We start from the raw sequence: 23206 nt of genomic DNA, 5'->3' as shown, positions 1-23206 counted from the left end.
GACATCTAAATAACATAGCACAAGAGAGAGATCAAGCAAGTACCACAAATCCATAGTCAAGAGGTGGACTACTTCCTCTTCATCATGGTGGCGGTGTTGATGATGTTGGAGAGGGTGGAGATGCAACCGGGGATGGCCCCGACAGCGTTTCCCCCTCCAATCTTTGCAGGTTCAACCTCAGTTTCGTGGTTTTCATGTTTCCGCGCCACCGCCTCCAAGAATGCCTCAGGGGGGTCTATATATAGTGGTTTTTAGGTCAAACCCGTCAGTTTTGAGATCAAAACGGATGGTTGCGGACGCTCGAGGAGGGAACGAGACATGGTGGCGCGACCTAGGGTGGGCCTCGCGTCACCTGTGCTCGTTCGGGCCTCGTGGCCCCCCTCTGGTACTTCTTCTTCTCATATTGTGTCTCCGGGAAAAATATTTACTCCAGAAAACCCTCGCTACATTTGAGTTCCGTAATGTCCCTGAAGCTTAAAAATACACAAAACAGGGGTTTCTGTTCTGCTGAGTTATAAACCAATGAAATAGAATCAATATAAAATCCCCACAAATCAATGCCAAACTTGAATATAACATCTTACTATATGCAAATATGTTGGAATATATGACTATAAACTACAAAGTTCGTGCATGCATTTTACATGCATCATGGGCACACGTCGGCGTTGATGGCTGCCAACGCCTACCCTTATCCCAACTATAAATATCGCATCCATCGCCATTTTATATTCACCGTCCAAATCCTCCAGCTCCAACCAGAGCTCATAGAAACCCTAGATCCAGCCGAGCACCCCCACGCCCCCATTCCAAAGCTTCGGGCGTTGTTGGCTACTCGTCAAGGAGGCGCAGTACCTCGTCCCGTCGGAGATGCGTTGTCCTTCGGTATGGGTCACCGGAGGGCTGCCGTTGTTTCCTATTCCGGTCGGGGCGGCAGGCCATCTACGACCACTACTTGTCGGCACTCACACCGGAGGAGCACAACGACCCCCATTGGGACCCCGACAACAACATCGCCTGGACCACTGTGTTGATCCGGCATACCATTGCATGTTGTAATATGCCAGTCGTCGACATAATAATTGTGAAGTACCAATCCGCAAATATTACATATCTCAGAGTGGTACAACAAAAACATAACTAGTCCTTTATTCAAGTACTTAATATTACAAGTCATATATTTACATCGTAGTTGAGCTCCTACTGGTCCTGGTCCAGAGGAGGATAACTCGCTAACTCTAGTTCAAATTTACCTAACTTATGAACAATTGATAACACTAAACTAAATCGATACCTACTCAAGCAGCGTTATTCTATCACTAGAACATAAAGGCGCGCTTTGCTGCGCCCGTCCATTGTAAATATCAAAGACACAAATACTTGGAAACACATGAATGGTACAAATGTCTAAGATGATTTGATCTCGAGGAATGAATTAGTGTTTCAAACTGGGTTGGGGTGTGTATAGCACTAAAGAAACCAAAAGGTTGAGTATCCCAAAAGATATTGAACAATCCAAAAGTGTATTATGTTTCATGGCATCAAATAACATCAGGTATAACACAATGGACAGAAATATAGCAATTTTCTAATAATGCACAAGAACTGAAATACAATTCAATGATTATGTTCCTTTAGTTTGTGTGAACGTTATGTGTCTAAGGCAGGGGCGTACACAGAAGGGTGGTCGGGTGGGCCCTAGCCCACCCGGAATTTTTAGAAAACATTTTATATTTAGTCATTTGAGCAATTTTTTTATCATATATGAGCAGTAAAAAATTGAAATTAGAGGTGTGTGCCTACCATGGGGTATTTTTGTGTGTCCGCCACCTACAGGATGAGATGTTTGGAAATCATTTGTTGTGAACAAGTGGGCACCGTAAATTTGCTTGTTGCCGTATCCATCACTAAAAAGCTTATACTTGGTTCTCACAAGATGCATGTATTTAAGAACATTACATCTTAAGCTTAATGTACATATTTTGGGAAAACATAAAAGGTATTGCGATTACATTAGCATCTTCATAAACCTAAGAAGCATGGTCCTTATTATATCATATACTCGCTCCGATCCATAATAAGTGTCGGGGTTGTAGTTTAAGTTTGAGCCAATTTTAACTAAAACCACGAGACTCATTATGATTCGAAGGAAGTACTATTATTTAATATTGAAGAATAGGGGATAAGAACAAGATGATGGCATATTATTAATGCTATAGATATATACTTCTCGGTTTAAAGGGTGCAGAGAAGACATCATAATTTCATAGTAGCAAGAGCGCAACATGCATAGACATAAGGAAAATAAAAGAAAGAGAAAGAAACTTATCACCGTGGATTAGAGAAGCAATAAATGGTACAAGTGATATAGTGTAGTGATAGGCACCTTGCAGTTAGCCTCATGATTGGAAGGAGGAAAGAACTGGTTCTTAGCTGAATACTTTAAAGATGGCCGCTCCATGATCGTCGTGAAACCAGCCATCTTAGTTTAATAAGGCACTACGGAAATATACTTTAGCTGCAGCCTCTATATACATCAAGAAACATATTACAAATGCGAAACAAATAACCTGCAGCAAAGAACCCATTTCGTTAAACATGTATACATGGTGTTAGAAAGAAAAAAAAAGACCCAATTGTTTTGAAAATAGCAGAAAAAATGCAGGTTATAACCTGAATTAGTATAACTCAAACGTCATGGCAAAAAAAAGTGCAACTCAAACATGGCACACTGACCATCATATATATTCACTTAGCATAAAATTTTAAGTACAATTTCTCAATGGATGATGTAATAATAATCTTATACTATCCCAACAGTGTATGAGTGGGATGCTTGCCTCATTTAGAGGATGGCAGAGATCACATAAAAGAAGTACTGTTAAGAAGTGTCATCAATCAAGTTTAGCAGAAAGAAAAAACTTCCAATAGAAATATGTTAGACCATGTGTGCATTCACTCCATGTTTCTTCACCTCTCCATAGCAAATAAAGCTGCAGTTTAATTCATCTTGCGGAAAATGAGAATGTGTTTTTTCTCCATTTTTTGAATATAATATAGGGGAACCATCAGAAAGCAAATATATTGCCAAAATAATTCACATGCCATCAAAACTATCACATAGAAATGAAAGCATATTTCTAGTATCAAGGTGCTTATATGAAATGATGATAGTCCATAATCAAACGAAACCACTCAATGAACTATTGCAGTGCAAACGGTGGGAGAAATTCAAAACTACATTATATAATTATTTGACATAAAAATCACGTACGAGCATATGGATATTAGATTCCTCTAAATTGACACATATGAATAATTGAAGTAAGAGGGAAATAATTCAGGTTCATTGTTCTTACAACCTAGAGCTTTCTATCCTATAACACGACGGGCATTAATTGAATGTTAGGAGTCAGAACCAATTCTATACAAACATTTAGGGCACCTTGACCACAATTTTTAATTATGTTTTATATAAAATTATTAGCATACCGACTGTATTATATAAAGTTCAGGCACATCAATGAAAGGTCCAGCTGTTCGTCTGTGTGGTAGTACCCTGAACTCCGGAGTGAGGAGATACCAGTTTGGAGGGTAGTGAATCTCATGTTCAACAGCAAATTAACAGACCTAGTCAAGAGGAATCTTCTTCACCATAGCAGACATTTGTGGTGATTGCTCTTCCGCCATTATCAAAAACACATGGTATGCAACAAATTTAAAATATGATGTAGGGAAAGTTCATAGCAGCAGAACATAGGATGAATTCTTGGCAAATTATAGGGGAGCGAGTAAGTTTACCTGGTCTATGTAGACCATGGCTGTCGCCATCTTCTACGTCCTGCTGTCAATCCGATACCCCAAGTCCCCAACTACGGCAGGCCATTGATTCGTCACGATCTCACCAACGCATGATTGATGCAATAGGAAACGGGAGCCATCACAGTGGCGGTATAGAGATCTAGAGCTGCAATGGGAGACGACGTGCTCAGGAGAGAGAGGGCAGGGGTGAAGCCTCAGCACGCGAGGCCGCCATCGTTGGGGTCGTAGCCTCGCTGGCGCAAGGCGAAAGGACGACCTAACGACATGAGAGGAGGAATTGAAGGAAAGGAGCGACACCTCGTCGCTTCGGCTGCTCATCTTTTTCTTGATGCGAGGCAGGTGACGCGATAAAAAAAGCCTCAAAGCCCGTACGAGGCTTAGACGGCCCGATTAACCAGAACACTCGTAGCTCGGTGAGCGGAGTAGCAGCCCAGCAACGTTTGGCTGGCCCATGCGGAGCGATTCCACGAAGCGAACAAGGTCGTTGGTATTCCGGGAAGGATGAGAGGATCTGGAGCGTTCACTGGGCTAATCGCACGGTTAAAAATCTGAAATCGCTGTGGTTAGCTGTAGGTGGTTCAATTTTACTGTTAACTAATGTCCGGTGCTACCCAACTAACTACTAGGCATTGCTTCTATGCTTCTCAAACCAACTTCAGCAAAGCCACCTCTGTGCAAAAAAATGTTGAGGAATTTTTGCATCTTAAACCCAAACTATTGACATATTCAGGAAAGCATCACCAGTTAACTGCTTAGTAATCCTTATTACATTTTTTTTGATTCTTTTAATCCAAAATATGGATATTCACTCATCCCTTCCGGTCTTTGAGCCTAAGTAATATTGACCATGGAATTCTTCTTCACGTGTTCTTTTGCCTGCCCGTCTCCTCCCAAGGGAATTGTTTCTTGAAAGCAACAACCAATTGTTGTACTGTAACAGAACATTCGAACACCATCACGTCATGCTTCCTTAGTCACATCATTTTCAGCTTTTTTCCCAATCGGGCAACTAACTAATAATTGCAGACCTTCCCCTGCACAACCCACCAGCTTTATAATTGGACTATCGCTATTTTAAAAAAATAAATTTAGCCAAAGTTTTTTTACCAGTAACATATTTCTTGGAGAGGAATATCGTCCGAGAAAAACAAATGGCCCTAATTTTGAACGTTAAGAGCACGACAGGTGTGGGGCGACTTGGGCCTGCACTCCTATTTGACCTTGCTTCTCAACAATAACCTTGCATCCAATGTCCTATTGGGAAAAACCACTATTTATCGCCGCGTTTGTGCAGGAATATGTCTCGCACGCACAGAGTGACCACTAGGCCACGACCCATTAACGGCGTTGCATGGGTTCTTCCGATTTTCTAAAGGTTCTAGCTCTAGTTATGCTGTTCTTCTGCTTCTTTCGGTTTTTGCGGGTTTCTATCTTTTTTTTTCATTTTTTCTGTTTTCTTTTTTGATTGAAAGTTCGGAACCTTTTGAAAATATGAGAAATTTTTAAAATTTGAAGATTTTTTATTTGAATTTTTTTGTCATTTGAACAATTTTGTAAACAATTATTCAATTTGAATAGTTTTGAACTTTGAATAATTTTCATGTTTGAACAACTTTCAAGTCTGAACAATTTTCATGTTTGTATAATTTTTAAGTTTGAACATTTTGTAACTTTGAATAATAAATTTAAATAATTTTTGTTTTAAATCATTTAAACAATCGGAACCTTTTTTTTAAGTCCGACCTGTTTTCAAATATAAGTTTTTTTTTCTTTCAAAATCTAATTTTTTTCAAATCTTTAGTTTTGTCAACGAAAATAAAAATAATAGGAAAAAGAGAAAACCTGCCCAAGGACCCGTTCCTGGACCGGCCCAACAGGGTGAGCGCTGCGTGCCATACTCCTACACGCACGCGAGCGATGTATAGGAGCACCCCTATTGGGCCCGTTTCCTTTCAAGTTTCTGTTATAAGAAACCTGACCTACAAAAAGAACAGCAATCCCACTCGAGTTGCAGGTAGCCCACTGGTGCTTCGTCCTCTCCGGCCACCACCGCATACAGTCGCGGCCACGCATGCGCGCACGCGAACTCCACCACGGCACGCCTGCAGAGCCGTCGACGGGGCTAGACAAGGATCTCGCGCATGCGTCGGAGATCTTCTCCGGACCCAGGGAGACCCGAGACCGGGAAGCATGCAGTAGCTTGTTGACTCCATGGAACCCAAGAAAAGACATGCAAAGACGCCCAGCTGCCTCAAAAGATCATAAAGGCCGGCACGATTCAGTCCAATCCACCATGACCACCGAGCAGCTCGTTGCTTTTCAGCCAGTTCTCATGCCGATGGAGAAAGACGGGAGGGTGAGCTGATAACCTCGAACTTTTCTTTTCCCCTAGATAGAGAGAACAATACTAGGTCAACTCCTGCAGAAATGTACACATGGTGAAGAGTTCGAGGCCGGGGCTAGGCTGGGAGTGGCTATGGTCACAAGATTCGCGAGCTAGGACAACTTTTGGTGGCCAATATCTGGAGCCTAATCTGGCGGCAGTATGCACCAGAATGTCGTCAGAGCTTCTTTTGCGTGCTTTACTTAACTGAAAACCACGAGGTACAACTTTGCACTTTTACTCCGGTGCTCCTTCCCTGAAAAAATTCTGGGTGCGTCAAACATAACAACGGTGGAGATCTTTCTATACCTCTTCATAAACGGGGGCACGATCATAATTTCAGTATAGGTTCATCGTCCGTACAGCCATGTGTAGGCCCGTATGGTCCGCATTGTGTTGTACCTCATTTTTGTACGTATCTACGGTCACATGCGTGGGCCGAAATATAGAGGTCATATAAAGATCTTGCTCACGTAGCCTTTTTTTTTCTTACGCGACATACACATACTGTATCAATACAAATAGATATACATGGGTCGGATATGGGTTTCGGCGGACATAACACACGAAAAAATCAACTATGACCCTTCAACTTCATTTAGGGGGATGACCGGAGAAGCCCTCACAACTTTGACCTTTGAATGTGGTACCAGGACTGCTTTGTGGATCAACTCAAAACGTTAGTAAATGCAAATTACGCATGTAATTAGCTTTGAAGCCAAATAACCTCTTTGTGTCGCTGTATTGCTTTTGACAATTCATTCAAACATACGAAGATAGGTTATTCCTGCTGTTGTACGTAAGGCGGGGAAACATATCAATGATCAATGTATATATTCCTGGCTGCATTTCACTACATCGCAGTCCAAACTCCAAAGGATGGACTAATGTACTCTTCATCAACATATTAAGTTCACACGTTTCCTGAACCTGAACAACGACCATGCATGGTGTTCTACTGCAAGCAGACATCACAGACAAATATTTCCCCAGGGAAAGAGACAAACATTTAGATAGAGAGAACAATATGAGAGGTCAACTCCTGAAGAAATGTACATTATGAAGAGTCCGAGACCGAGGCTAGGGTGAGGATAGCTATAGTCGTTAGATCATAAGAAGATTCTAGAGCTAGGACGTCTTTTGGAGGCAAAAACTTGGAGCCTAATTTGTCGGCATAAGCACTTCAATTCCTGAATGTCAGAGCTTCTTGGTTGTTTGATCGAATGTTACACTTAACTCATAAGGTACAGCTTTAAGTGTGGTAACAAGGCTGGTAGTTTCATGCCTTTAATTTAAGGGCATAGAGATGAATTAGTGACTGCTTTCTGGATCAACTCAAAGAGTTAGTTCATGTAAATTACGCATGTAACAAGAGTTAATTTAAGTCAAGTAACCCTCCGTGTCTATGTATTGCTCTCCAAGTTTAAAATAGCGTGCTAAAAAAATAGCGGCGGCATCCTCCAAATGATATGCACGCTATCGTGCTAATAGTGTGCTATATTCCAAATAGTGTCTTGAAACAAAACATCAATTAAAGTCTAAAAATTAAAGGATTTTGGTCCAAAACTGAGAGATTCATACATACATACATAATCACATACAAAATTAGTTCCTCCGATTTCTTAGAAGCCCAATATCAATATTTCACGAGGTAACGACATTATATAAATTATTTATTAAGAATTATCAGTATTACGATATTATCTTCAGATTCAGAAGAGTAATCAACAGATTGATGTTCATCACCACAACAAACAAAAGGAAATTTCTACTTTTCTTAACGAAGAAAACTCAAACCCTTGTATCAATAGGCTGTAAAAAATAGCGACTTAACACTATGATGTTTTAGCGCGATATAACATGCTATTTCGCAAATAGCGTCATAGCGAGTAAAATTAATAGAATTTAGCGTGAACTGTTAAAATATGATATAGCGCGCTAATAGCGAAGAATCAGCGTGCTATTTCAAACATTGATTGGTCTTGACAATTCAAGCATGCCTAGAGAGGCTATTACTGCCGTTGTGTGTGAAGAAGAGAATCATTATTCATATCAATGTCCAATGCGTAGTCCCGGCTGCATTTCACTGCAGCGGTACAAACTCCAAAATAGCGGATTACTGTACATTTGTTCCACATATATTAGCTACTCCCTGCATACGTTTCTTCAACCCGAAGAATGACCATGATTTTCCTAATCAGACATCACAGACAAAGAGGACACTGATATTTTTTCATGGAAATTAGAGACCCACATTTAGGTTTAGTTCCTTTCATTCATGAGAACACAAGTCACATACATATTATGACTTTGTCCCATCCATAATCCATGGACGGAAATCGGAAAGGACCATATCACTAGGGAGTAGGGATAACATGAGCAGGCCCAGCATCAGACTTAACATCACATCACAACCACCATGGTTGCTTGACACTTCCAACGAACTAACTAACATGATTAGGAAAGCTCTCACTCTCATCACAAGGGACCCTTAATCTGCCCTACAATGGAGCGGCACTAACATTAACCAAAGCGAGGAGCCAAAAACACGCTCCCACTCGGACCACCCCAGATATAAAACATTCCGGAAATTGGTGATGAAAACAAATAGCAACACCGTTCGTGAGCTAATAGTTAGGGCGTCGATCCATGTGGCGGACCTTGCCTACACCTGAATAAAAGATTGGCGCGGGCTTTGCACGGGCCGGGGCGCGACACCTCTCGCGGCCCGGAGCTTCATTTCCTTGAGGGCCGGGTCCTCAAGCAAGAGGACCTTGTCCTTGTCCCCCACCCCAACCATGTGGAGGTGGTCACTGTCCTCCCTCTCCTTGCCCCTGAACAGCAGCCTCTGCTCCCTGGGCTGCAGCCCCGTCGCCATGGCCAGAATCACCTTCAGTTCCCCTGTAATTTGAAAAACAAGTTCGGTAAATTGTTACTACACGTACACGGCACTGTTTGCTTGCTTGCTAGTAGAAAACAAAACGTTGTTGGAAGTTTCCAACATGTGTACGCGTTGTCAGCTAGATGCATTACCTATGTGAGCATGTGATGGCATGCATTGAATTTAAGAGCATACTAGTACATGTCAAGTGTATGGCCTTTTTTAGTATTTTCTGAATCACCATTGCGTAGTTCCGGAGTAGTGTACTGTATCAGTAGTTCTGACTTCTGAATCAGACGGACGGGCAGGGCGGTGGTACTTGTATCATGTCCTTTTATTATCGAGAGCAGTCATATGCATCATTCCGGGTTGTCAACTAGAGTATTGTTTTTTTTAGAATAGGATTCAGAAACAGGGAAAGGTCACATGAGGGTCGACTTTGGCTTTAAGTAATGCAAGACTTTGCATTAGCGCATGAGGAGCGACAGATCTGGGACTAGAACAGCTAATCCTTTAGTTTTCAGAGTTATATACTACTCAATCTAGAGAAAATGTGCAAGTAAAACTTGAGTGCTGCTACTGTATTGACATTTACTTCACACCAAACTGCGGAAGTGTTTATGGATGATGGGTTCTTAACTGCATCGTCTACCAAACAACAACACTCGCTGGCAATGCAGGAGCAAAAGGAGGCTGCGCGAGACGTTGTTGAGTTTGTTTTCTTCCACTAAAGCTTATACTCCTACTCTACACAAGTTTTTAAAAGAAAAAATAGACAGCAATGTAGCTAATGGAAAGGGTGAAGTGTTAGCCCTGAACTTCACCCTGCTTACAAAGAAAATGTATGCATTTTGGGTGATGGGATTCGTAGGAAGAAAACCATGAGGAAATTGAGTTCAACGATCATCAGAACATATCAGTGTTACGGAAACCACCCACATATAACCTAGAACCCAAGTAAAAAAAGCCATGGAAACGAATGATGGAAAATGGTTCTCCCAAGAAAACAGATTCTGTACTCACCAAACGTGCGGGTAGCCCCAATGGACACATCATGGCAAGAGAATCCAGTGGAGACCCTCACCACGATCACCTCCTCCCCCCGTTCCCCGTCCCTCTTCTGCACCAGCATCCCTCCCGGCCTCACTTCCCACTCTATCTCCCCGCCGCCGGCGACGCCACCTGCCACATCACCATGGCGGATGCCGCAAGCACTCCCCCTGGACCAGGAGCTCCTCTTGAACAGCTTCTTCGAGTACCTCAGCTTGATCATGACTGCGCAGAGCGTAGCTAGTTTCTACTTGATCGACGGCCTTAATTAGCTTTCTGTATAATGTATAGCAATCGATTAAAGCTGTGTGTAGTGAGGAGTAGTAGTCATGGTGCCGGGGCATGTCTGTGTATATATAGGACGAGGACGAGGAGCCAGGCTTGCAAACCAAAAACAATTGAGATGCAAAAAGGGCGAGCGAGGCTTTGGAAGCGTGCGTCTGTGCAAAGAAGAGGCCGGCCAACGAGGAGGATGCATGCGATCTTTGCCAAGTCCAGACTGGGACCCGACAAGCAAGCAAAGGAGGGCCCACGTTACAGTTCAAGTCGGTGCTCTGCAAACTATCCGGAAAATCACTTTTCATTCGAGGGGCATATTCTTTCTTTGCCCAATAAACACATTTTAAAATGTAAAAAATAATAATCGCGCGTACATATCCACTCTATGTGTGCACCTAAAGTTTCGTGAATTAATGATAATTCTGTGCTCCGTGCAAAAAAAGGATAAACGGTTGTCTTGTGCAAACACTAATTTTAGTATCTGAATTTATCTTTTTTATTACACATGCCACTTGAAAAGTCGGTTTTCGTGAAACGACTAGATGCGTACTTACACTATGAAGATGTCCATGCAATATATTTTCTTGCATTCTAATGACATTAAAAAATTGATAATGCATTCTAAATAAAGGGAGCATATGCACTTTAGAGCCAAAATGGTGCACCGGCAACTATCCTGAAATAATCTTTACTATGTTTTGCATGGAAAGGATCGCACATGGGAGGTTGGCGCGCCAAGAATGATGAGCTTTTGATGATACGACCGGGACAATGAGATGATAATTGGGGGTGGTCGGTTAGCATAGGTAGCTAGGCCATGAGCCTTTTCTTGATTAGAGAATTGCCCATCATGGATGGCTGGACACCACAAGCTGGGGAATATTGGATAGTTTAAGGGGATGTAGTTGCTGTTGTTTTGAACACAAGGAAAGATGGTGATGATGATGGCTGAGTGTTGTTCCTGCACAGTGTGCATGTTTTGAGTAGCGCCAAAGGTATGTCCCTCGCTAATCGCCATTTCTGGTGACTTGTGGTACGGTTAAGGTGTCTTAATTTGCGAGGCTTCAAGCCTGCCCGGGGCACAATAATTCGCAAATTTCACACTGCTGCGTATAGGCTAAGTAATTTGTGCAAGGTGATTGTGTACGTGGGAACTAAAGCTAAAATTGCATTGGTCATTACTCCCAAACCTTGAAATGTTGGGATCGGAGACAATGTGATCCTATGTCACTGCTTCTGTTCAGTGTAGTTACCGATTTGTTCGCTATCCTCCTAGTTGCTAGGGGCCTAGGGCCAAACATGCGGGTGATATATATAATTGTCTTCATGGAGCACAACTTAGAAGAAGCCGTTAACATAAAGCTCATCCTCTGTAGTTTTCAGCAACTATCATACTTAAATATTAATTTTCATGATAGTGAGATATTTTCCTCCAGGAATGCTAAGGCAGAGGAAGAATGGTACAAAGAAATATTTAAGTGTGAACCTGGATCTTTACCCTCAGATACCTAGGCATCCCCTTTCATTAATGGAAGCTTCAAAATAAGGAATGGAAGGGGCGGAGGACCGACTCACTCCTATGAACGCACACCCTACACCTAAGAGCCGGGGGGGGGGGGGGGGTCAGGTCTTGAGATCGAAGCAGTCATCGCATGCGCCTCTCTATCAACTCGATTGGCGCCTCATACTGATTCTTCTTTTGAAAGAAACAGAGGCGTCAAACCTGGGATTTGAATTTCTCATTTGTTTGCCAATGTTATGTTGTCTTCTATCAAAACTGTCAAGGGTGTTCCGAAATGATCAGAACATTAGAGATCCAGCGTTTTCTCGAAAGTCACGAGCCCAAACGAAAATATTGATTAACTAAGTGGACTATTATTTGTTGCCCAAAGGATCATGGAGGGTGGGGCTAAAGATATTTGATATAAGAAAATCTGCCTACTCTGTAAATAGACGTCTAATCTATTGAATGAGGAGGAAGTATGGCAAGAGTTGTCACGTAAAAAACTATCTCTTTTAAAAAAAATTGTTACAAGTGACTACTAAACAATATTCTTCACTTGAGAGCTAAGGAAAATTTTATTTTGCATGATCTTTTTCAGTAGGGAATGAGAATGATACTCGGATCCAAGAAGACTTATGGTTGGGAGATATGACTTTCTACTAAGACTGCTCATAGTGGGAGTAACATAGCTAGTAATATCACACATCTCAAGGCATTTTGGTGACATGGCATGCCAATAAATGAAGAAAAAGAGTGAGGTGGTAACTAGCTATGTTACCATAACATCACACACCCCAAGGCAAAATGAGTCTACAACATAATAAATAATACAATGCATGACACCACATATAAGTTACTACCCACTATGAAGGTAGTAATCTAGCTAGACTAGTAACATGGCATATGTTACTAGTCTAAGTTACTCCCCACTATGACCAGCCTAAGACGTTTAAACCTTTATTTTGACATGCCAGTCGTTTGTGAGAACGTGTTCATTTTTTACGACATTGATGGGCGGACCACCTGTGACTGTAAACTCTGACGGGTTTTCGTAGTCACCTATCAGAATGATGGCCAGCGACCTTTTTGTGAACGCTACCCTGAAAAGGAAGAACTTAGGAACCAGTCAGTATTGAGTATTGACGAACACACATGTGAAGACCCCGGGGATTTTTCGGCTTGGAGCGGTGCTCTCTCGGAAATTTATCCGGACATTCCGTTCTCGATAGCCGGGTGTGTTACTGAGAATTTCACTTTTGATGCATCAATCGGTGATTTTATCCGGAGGGAGTACTACCCAACGACAACAAAATCGACCCGATCGATGCTGATCCTACTAATGGAGTCGGCGCAAAAAGATCCTACATGAGCAAACAAACGACTAGCTAATCATGCATATCGTATCAATAGATTTGTAATATTGCAATCGCCAGTTGAGAACTTGCCTTCGACGACGGACGTAGTGCCATGTTGCAAGTAGCAGCTTGTTGTTGCTGCGCAGAACGTGCGGCGAGAACATTAGCGTGGGAATCTCCATTATCCCAGAGAAACTTAGCCAACCCGTTGGTCACAGCAAATCTCCCATGCACATGGCGAAAGCTCAGGTTTGGATATATCCTCCGGGGCTCCGGCTCCGCTGCATGCTCCGACAATTTAGTTGCTTGACGAATCGTGCTTTCGGTTCATGTTCTTCAGGCTGCGCGCTAGTATTCAAATCATCCGATAAGGGATCATGTTCTTTTCTCGAACAAGGATCATGTTCATTTCTCGATCAGGATCAGGTTCTTCTAGTTTCCCGGATAGATACTGAGATAATGCATGCATGTTCAATCGCCATGATCGATACAGATTACACTATTTACGATCTTGTTCATTTTCATATCGTATTTTCATTTTCCAAAAAAAATACTTGTATAATAGAGAGCTTTTAGTCTAAGCAAAGATGAGGGGATTCACGAAGTATTTTGGGATTATATCTCGTCTAAACCCGAAGTAGTAAACTGACTATTCACTACGGGAGAGTTGCCGGTACGCCGACGGCCAGGCAATGTGGCGATGTTACGGCGAGCTAGGCTGTGCGCCGACGGTGGGATGGCCGATGGCCACCGTCTAGCCGTCGGCGTACACGTGTGCCGACGGTGACACGTTGTGCTGATGGTGACGTGCCAGTCCCCCGACGTGGCTACGCCGACGGTCACCGTCGGCACAGCCTGTACCAACGGTTGTTCATACTGTGCCGACGGTGCGTGGCCGTCATGACTGCGTCTCTCCCGTAGTGATTCGGAAAAAATCAAAATTCAAATAATCCCCTCGAATTTTCATAAATATCAAGTCGTTTGGAAGCCATGTTTTCATTTCATTTGTAGCATTTTGAAATGAATACATGTATTCATTTCATTTACATTGTAATTTCAGAAATGGACACTTGTTTGGTTGCCACAGGAATTATAAATGACAGTAGAATTTAATATTGAATTTGTTTGGTTGCCACAGAAATTGTGAATGACAGGTTTCAGCTCGGAATTGTGATTACACATGGCATCATTTTGCTGAATTTCCTAAATGAAATGATGATCCAATTCTGTGGCAACCAAACAGCCCACCTATAGAATTTTAAAATGAATTCCATGATTTTAGGCTCAAATGATGGATACCAAACGACCTCTAAAAAGAAACAAGACCTTAGCAAGCTAGTCTGACTCGAAGATCGCATATAGTAGTTGGCTAGGCGTTGTTTTCATTTCAAAGTAACTAGCAGTGGCCTATAAAATTAGTTCCTGCTTGAAACTGAAAATGATTTTCTTACGGAGTACAGTACGACAGAGTGTGCGTCTTGCCAGGCTTACCGCCGTGCGCCCCCGCGGGCTGCTCCGCACCGCTCGGCCGGCCGGCGCACCATGATTCCCCCTTGCCGAGCGCCAGCGCGGCGGCACGTTGTGCTGTGCGATCGCCGCAACGGCCGGCACCATGATCCCCCTTTCGCGTGGCGCCGTCCGTCCTAGCGTCGTGGCCTCCGTTTTGGATTTGGGCCTGGCGAACCAGAACGAGACAGACATGGACGGCTGCGCCACGCGTTCTTCGGCTTCCGCCGCCATACCGGCTGGCCATGCAGGTTCCGCCGCTGCCGGGCTGCTTGCTGGGCTCCATTTTGCTGCGCGGCTACTTTGCTCGGTACCTTTTTTCCTGGGTTGTTTTGTGGTACCCTCAAATAAACCATGACCATTAAATTTTGTCCATCCAAATCCAATGATCCAAATTGATTCATACCACAGTCTAAAATTGGTGTGGTATGTTACATACCACAGGAAATTTTCGCAACTAAAAAGAAAAATCTAGACGGGTCTAGCCCAATAAACTAGCGTCTGTGTATGGCTGATAGATTTGGTTAGAATTTATACAACCTAAGCAAACGAGAAAAAAAGAAAAAGGAAAACTACGATTTGTTCCCGCATACCCCGTTTGGTTCCCTAATATATACTTCATAATATTTATCCGGTCTAGGATTTGTTCCGGTGTAAGGCTTTCCTCATATTTGTTTCCAAAATTTTGACCTGTCTATGATTGATTTGGAACGATTGGCAACACCTGAAATTCCAAAACTGAAGTCTTATGTTTATTAGAGCTGACAAAAATAAACACAAAATGCTACGATTTCTTCCCCCCTATACTTTTCCTAATATAATTGTTTCGTAACAATTCCTGGTTGTAGGAAACAAATTGTTTCGCAATAAGTATCTCCTGATTTTGTACTATATTTTGTATGACTCAAATCTTGACCGATCTCCTAATAATTATCCTTTTTTTTTAAATTGCACGCATATTGGTTTGGACCTGATCATGCACTGAGCTACCTAAGTTCATGAAACATGTGCCACGATGAAATAAGCCACACTGGTGCATCATGACCATGATTACACGTGGATCTACCTATTTTTTTTTCATTGATTTATCTTTTGCTGGTGTATCGAGCCTAATCTAAATCGGTGAATCCTCGTCGTTGCTGAAATTATACCACACCTCTTCCTAGCAGTGGTAAAAGGTACCGTAAAAGAGACCTCTTTCCTTCCTTTGTTTCTTTCTTTTCTGGACAAAAAAGAAGTTGCCTTGGTTCTTAGATGGAACAAATGACGAATTTAAAGTGGTTTTTTTTGGCTCTTGAGTGCATTCATATGCTTCCTTTATTTTAAAATGCATGTTTGATATATTTTAAAATGTTAAAAAAATTAAAAGAAAAAAAATCATGTGTACATCTTCATGTGTTACGTGCGTATAAAGTCTTCCCATGAAAAATAGAGTTGTTGTTTGGGCTGTGTAAAACAATAAAATTTGGTGATTAAAATCAGGCTTTTTCTAAAACATGTTCTGTCCTTTTTTACATCAACCATAAAAAATAGAAATACAAAACATAAAAAAACCTTTATTCGACCCCGCATATCAAACGGGCAGCCGTGCCGATCCGCCTAGATTTTGTGCTATGCCGGGGACGGGGGCGGGGCACGTGGGCTGGCACAACATGGCCCGCCAGTTAACAGGCCGTGCCAGGCACGGGGCTAGTGTCGGGCCGTTGTTGGCCAGGTTTGCTCTAGGCTATCTGATCAGATCAGACGGCCCACATAATTGTTTGACCATTATTTTAGTCAATTAAATATGAAATATATTTTAAAAAAAGTTATATTATTCAAAACCTTTTTTAAATACGAATCTAATGATATATATTTTGTAAACATGTAATTTGTATTTTATTGACCAAATTAATTGTCAAACTTTATTTTAAACTACGTGCACGCATGTTGGACGGAGGGAGTACTTATGATACTTCCATTATGGTTAGTCTAAAAATTAACCGGAAGATAATTAGTAATTACCAAATAATCATGACCACTATAATTGGGAGAACATCAACATTAATCCACCACAGTTAGGGCCTAAGTTGAGTAATGAGCATTGGCCAAAAAGCATGATAAGGACTTGAAACATTAGTCGTTGGCATAGGGTCATTACCGTCTAATCATCATCATAGAAGGCTTCATAATTTCTTTAAGCGAGAACATCATATGAACGAAACTTGATCAATCTTTACTATTAAATGGGAGTTGGTCGTTTGACACTTAACGCACTTTGGTGGTCGTCATTGGAAGCATCATGCCCGTCCAGTATCCCGCATCCAAACTTCACCGTCCGATCTACAACAAATCCCACGAACGTAATCATAGCTAAATTGCCACCGCACCCGACCACCAAAACTTTTTTTTCCTTTTTTTCTCCTATCTCTCTGTGTGACAGGTAGTCTCTTGCGTAGGGTTTCCTCCTGATCATCGAAAAGGGTTTCCTGAAAATGAACCGCCGCCGCCTCGCCACCTAGCGCCGTCCTCGAGCCACCGCCACAACACCACCCCTGCCTCCCGCCCGCCTGGATCGCACGCTGAGAAGGGAGACGCCGACGAGCAGGTTGACTCCTTCGCACGCTGCCCGTGCCGGCCATGTAGGTGGCGGAGTGGATCTGTGACGAGGAGAGGAGCACATGCGCCCAAATCGTCCTTCCGCAACCACGGCCCAAATCGAGCGCCGCCCCCTGCCAGCCAGCTATTGCAGCTGCGTACTGCCCCTTCCGCGGAAATCCCTTCGTCGTACGGCCGTTCTCCCTCATCGCCCCGGTTTTCCTCGGACAGCCCCGAACGCCTCCATGTCCGGCCACGCTCGCGGCCTCGACCTCCACGGGATCTCCTTCGAACGCCGCCCCGACATGGCTACTACGGAAAACGATCTGCACGCCCCCATCGGCCTGGCCTACCGCCCCAACTCGTCCTCACATACAGATTCGGCCGTTTGCTGTCGGACTTTGTTTCTCCAGGTCTGTAGTCGCCGTCGTTGGAGGTCTACTGTTGTCCAGTCCATGCTACAACACTACAGCTCCATCCGTCCTGGGGTGCTCCACCAAGGTTGGCTTCCCATTACACTATTGCGTGAGATGTTTAAGATTTTATAGAGTTTTGTTAATATGTGAGATGCATGATTTGGTAAAAATTATGCTGCAGATTTTTAGTACGCTAAGTATATCTTACTAAATGGTGCTGCACTAATCAAGTCTTCTGCCATATATGCTTTTCTATTGATCTTTGATATTTAATCTTTGTATTCAGGTGGATGAGGATAGTTCAAGGGCCTGATGGCTTAATATGAAGCTGCAACATCATTTGGCATAAACAGTCTTGATTGAGAAGTATATTACTCAACCAAGTCTAGGTAACATTCCGATATCATCCGTTCAACAATCCTTCTCTCAATCTGCATAGGTCCTCCATTGTTAAATGTGGCACTACTTCAATTTGTGAAGGTATTTGATGACAAACATGGAAATGATATTCACCTTTAGGAGAAAAAATGCAGTCTACAAAAAAATCATTAGACAAATATTGAGGAAGCACCAGCAGTAAGGCTTTCTTAACTGTCAATTCCGTGGATTTCTGCAGCCAAATATGTCAACAGAGTTTTGGACTCAGTTTGGTGAAGGTTCTATGTCTGTTGCGAAGGTCACATACTTCATACTTTTTCACAATATTTGCATGTTATGATTTGAAAAATTGATTTGATGTTCTTATGCTTTTCATCTCTTTCACTGTGTCAAGTTATCCCTACACATAAGTATCAAATTATTCCATATATTTTAGTTTATTTTAGAGATTTTGATTTACTATTTGACTGTTTATAAAATTACGCCCATTCACAATTTTTGAAACAATACTGAACTTAGCACTTTGTTATGATGTAGTTATTCTGTTTAATCTTTATATTTTATACACAGGGTCACTTATTGGATTTTTTTGTGTTGAAGGCACTTTGTCACTACAGTGCAGACACAAGTGGAGCATGGCATCAATCATGTTGAGTCGGTCACGGCGGTACCATAGGGATGAGTAGGGCTGCACCTCTCTTGCGGCTTCCTTCCAACGTATGTGATACCCCATATCTTTCTCCGTATTTTTCTCTCTTTCTCAATTGTAATCGATAAATGGATCGAGGTGTGAAGCACGCTTTCCCTGTATGGATCTCATGTGATTCATCTGCATATATGACATGCAGTCCCGCTGATTGGTCCTAAATTTTTTTTATCTTGATCTGAGTTCTTTTATTCAGAAGACCTCATTATGATGATAATCGAGCCAAAAAAATGTGTTGTATGTCAATCCCAATACTATTTCTGCTTGTTTCATGTGACGTTAAGTCTGAAAATAGTGGCATCCTACTACTTCCTATTTAGTGTATGCGTATGCATGCCTTCTTTTCACTTGACTTCTGTTGACATGCAATGTTGGTTGTGGCTTTCTGATGATTGAAGAACTGACAAGCCTCTCATTTGGTATTTTAAGTGTTTAGCTTATCTTTGCTTTCACTCTTGATGAATAAATAAAATTACAGTTCAACATTTGTTCGTATACAACAATATAATGATATATATTTGATAACACCGTTCATCTTGATCTCATGTTTTTCCCCTATTTCTGGGAATGAATAGGATCTATAAGGAAAATAGTTTGAAGCTGCCAATAGGTTATATAGTAGCTGGGCTCATGACCGCGATGCCTCTGTGAATCTCTCCATCCCATCCTTTGCAGGTGCTAAATCCTCGCTTCTGCTCCTTCTCTTTCAATTTAATCCCTAGATTTTTTTGCATCTTTGCTTCAGGGATGATGACAGAACAACGAGGACCGGCTTGATCTAGCTGTTGGCCACCCAGGTGGCGATTAGTGGCGGAGGAAGGGGAGACATGACAATGATGGGGGTGTGTGCCAAGCTTCTCCATCTCAGTATACATACAAGACCTCCTTGGAGAGGCGCCACACTCAAAATTGTACATCCCAAGTCACGGTGTAGCAATTAGGACTTTGTTTTATTTTAATTTTTTCAGTTGTACATCGTATTTTTTGTTTTTCAAGTTTTTTGCTATCACAAATGTGTTATCTTTGTTGTCGTTGAAGAATAAGGGGGGACAAACATTGTAGTTGGCTCATTGCACTATGTAGTTCAATCTCTTGGCGGTAGGTGAGAACCATTTCACATATTTGTTGTAGTTTTGAAAAGGTGCCTAAGCGATGACACATTTTTGAAACTACAAAGATGGAAATGGAGAGGTGGGGAAACGATGGTGACTTTGTCTTCGGAGAGGTGGTTGTAGTTAAGGGAAAATAATAATTCTATGGGAGGTCCCAACTTCAACACTGTACATTCCGTGGAGGTTAACTTGGATCAGGTCCTAAGAATTATTTTTGAGACACAGATAATTTTCTAGGGGAAATAAGTGAGAGCGGAATGAAACCAATTGGCATACTAGACACACTTTTAAAAGTACGATAGTTTTGACCGATGTGTTTTCTTTATCCGTAGCAACGTACGGGCATTCAACTAGTAGGTATTACCCGAGAGAGAAAATATATAGACATGATCATTCGGTTCCAACAGAACCACTTCAAAACTTTGTCATGTACACTTATCACCAAAACGTACAAACATGAAACATTAACATTAAACCGGGCCTAGTTAGGGTTCTAAGCAAGATAAAACCTGTTGAGATACCATTGGTAGACTTAATGCTTTTGGGTTAACCTGAAACGGATCTTAATCTCGTTGTTAGAACGGCAGTACTAACTAGACTTTGGAGAGTTTCCATGGCGATGACCATGGCCTTCTTGTGTTGTGGAACTTGTCGAGGAAGAGGTCCATGAACCCTTTACATTGAGGAATGTGGGCTCCTTGTCGAGATAGTTGTCCAGAACACCGTTGGCACTGGCCTGTGGTGGTCGTCGTTTTCCAACGCTTGAGCAACACTTTAGGATCAGGTCGTTTAAGGTTGTTTAGGAGGCCTCTGCTCCGTAGGTTGCACTTAACCAAGTCGCATTATATCTCTCTTGGTTGTTAGCCAAGTTCTATTCCAGCAATTGTATGCAATTTCGGAAAATCAATATCTCATTGAACTCAATGACCTTTAGCGCACGAAATGGGGGCGCATTCAGGGTGGCACGCATTCCCATAACGGGATGGGTCACCGGAGGTGGGCGAGTCCATGACGGGGCCATCACCTTCGTCCATTGACCTCAACCGTGCGCCGGCGAACTCCAAAGGACCCAAGCACCTTGGAGCAGCTGCGATGGCCGGTGCACGCAACCTGTTCGACGATTTGTCGGCCGAGCGCGCGCAGTCACCGTCCACCGTGCAGGCCCCTCCGTCTTTCCTGCAGACAATGCCGACGACCGTGCCATATCCTTCGACACAGCAGGCTCCCCAGCCACCTCCCATTGACACATAGGAGGGCACAACTGCCTGTCCCGGCAGCATGAACATCGAGGAGGAGCCGTTGTTCGGTGAGGACCTCACACAAGCCGCAACTGCACACGCTAGAGATCGCCGGGTAAGCAAAAGAACCAGCAACTACACGGAGAAGGAGGACAAGGTGCTCGTCCCAAAGAAATAGGCCAAATGGCCAAATGGGTGGCCGCTACCTTGGGCGCAGCGTACTACCCAAACAGACACGCGGACGCGGGACGCTGTCCGCGTGTCCAGGCGGCCACGCAAACGGCCCAAAACTGACGGCCCAGCGCGTCCGTTTGGGTCGCTCGGTTGGAGATGCCCTAACTTTCCATCGGCTGAGCGCCTCACTTATTCATATTCAAATAGAGTCAATCGGATTCAAATACTAAGACTAATCTAGATTATCTATGACTAGTCGCTCGACTGCTGGACTTTACGAACTAGTCGAATCGATCGACAATCAAGTTTTTTTTTAGATAAAAGGCACTGAAGTGCCCAACTTTGAATTAACAAAGCCATCAACGGCGAGAACGATACAAAGTGCTGAACCCAGCTTACAGAACGACACCACACACCCACACGAACTACCGAAGAAACTACAGCCGGAAGCGCGACCAACAAGCACAGCCAAAGCACCTACGAGGATTCGAAGAAGAGCTGGAGTCTACAGTGTCGGGCCGGAGCTCACCCGAGAGCGAGCCATTTTCACGCGCGCCTCAACAACACTCCTCCGATGTAGAAGCGCCACCGGAAGCCGACCACCACCGGGGACCAACCCGCAAAGCACACGCACCGAAGAGCAGCACCAAGGGAGCTCGACAAGGGAAAGGTACGAAGCAAGCCTTGCCGAAGATCGCTAAACGAAGACACCTTCGCCACACAACCTTTAGAGAGCTACTTGCTGTGGACTCCAAGACGATGTCTTCAAGAAGATCGCGACACCGGAGTGCCGCCACCGCCCGATCCGAGGATCTTGGGTTTTCACCCGGAGACAGTAGAGAGACGGAGAGAAGCCCCATGACGCCTTCAAGAAGGGGACGGCGTCCTCGGACGTCGCCATCATGGCCCAACCGGGCAAGGGTTTCCCCTCGGCGTAGTCTCTCCTTCTTCTACACAGGGTTAGGCCGAACAACGACCGAACCACCGCCACAACACGCGGCTCGCCGCGACCACGTCGCCCGCACGACCATGGCCACCGACTAGCACCAGAACCTCTGGCTCACCCGTCAACCAGCAAGGTTCCCACCGACCAAGGCCGCCGCCTTGGAACCAAACTCCTCGCGCCGCCGGACCGCAACAGAGCACCGAGAACCGCCACCGACGCAGACCACCCGCTCCCGAACAGGCGGCGACCGACCTCACCGGCATTGCCCCACGCAGACCACCAGATGAGTGAGCAACTCCAAAGATCTAGGCAGCCCACAGCCACCACGGCTCTCGTTGGCGCCAGATCTGAGGATTGTACGGAGAGAGACTTCCGCAGCTTGATCCGCGGCCAGCAACCACCCCGGTTGCCGGCGGTGCGAGATCCGGCGGAGGAGGAGACGCGAGGGGGGGGGCTCGAAAACGGGGCCGGGCCCCTGCCCGGCCGGCCGAAACCACCCCGCGCCCAGCGCCCTGTGCCCTCCCGAAAGCCGCCCAGGCGGAATGACGCCCGACGCGCCGCCGCCGCTGCTCCTGTCGCCGCATGCGCCGCCCGCAGCGCTGGCCAGGACGGCGCCGCCGCGCCGCCCGCAGCCCGCCGCCGCCAACATCGCGAGGGGGGGGAACCTGCTCGAGCGGGGCGCTGAGCCTCCGCCAGCCGACCACGAGGAGGGGGGCCTCGCCGCCGCCGTCAACCGCGCGGGCCAGGCCCGGCGGCGACCATCGGCGGTGGCGGGGCGAGGGGGATGGGAGGAGGGGTTAGGGTTAGGTGGGAGAGCGGGGCGGCGACCATCGACAATCAAGTTAGGACTCATAGACTAGTCGAGTTACTAGTCTAGAG

At 44.2% G+C, this 23206-nt stretch overlaps 1 protein-coding gene across 1 annotated transcript; it reads right to left on the bottom strand.

Annotated features, from left to right (window-relative positions):
* Window positions 1–8460: 8460 nt before the first annotated feature.
* Window positions 8461–10515, bottom strand: LOC127307293 (BAG family molecular chaperone regulator 2). The gene is made up of 2 exons (XM_051338024.2): window positions 10110–10515; window positions 8461–9106 (listed from the first exon to the last, which is right to left on the bottom strand). The coding sequence occupies exons 1-2, from the start codon at window positions 10357–10359 to the stop codon at window positions 8871–8873; spliced, it is 486 nt and encodes a 161-aa protein (XP_051193984.1). The 5' UTR covers window positions 10360–10515; the 3' UTR covers window positions 8461–8870.
* Between the last annotated feature and the right edge of the window lie 12691 nt (window positions 10516–23206).

The sequence above is a fragment of the Lolium perenne genome, chromosome 6, assembly GCF_019359855.2.
Source record: "Lolium perenne isolate Kyuss_39 chromosome 6, Kyuss_2.0, whole genome shotgun sequence".
Lineage (NCBI taxonomy): Eukaryota > Viridiplantae > Streptophyta > Magnoliopsida > Poales > Poaceae > Lolium > Lolium perenne.
The sequence above is the reverse complement of the archived record's forward strand: the minus strand, read 5'-3'. Positions and strand labels throughout refer to the sequence as shown.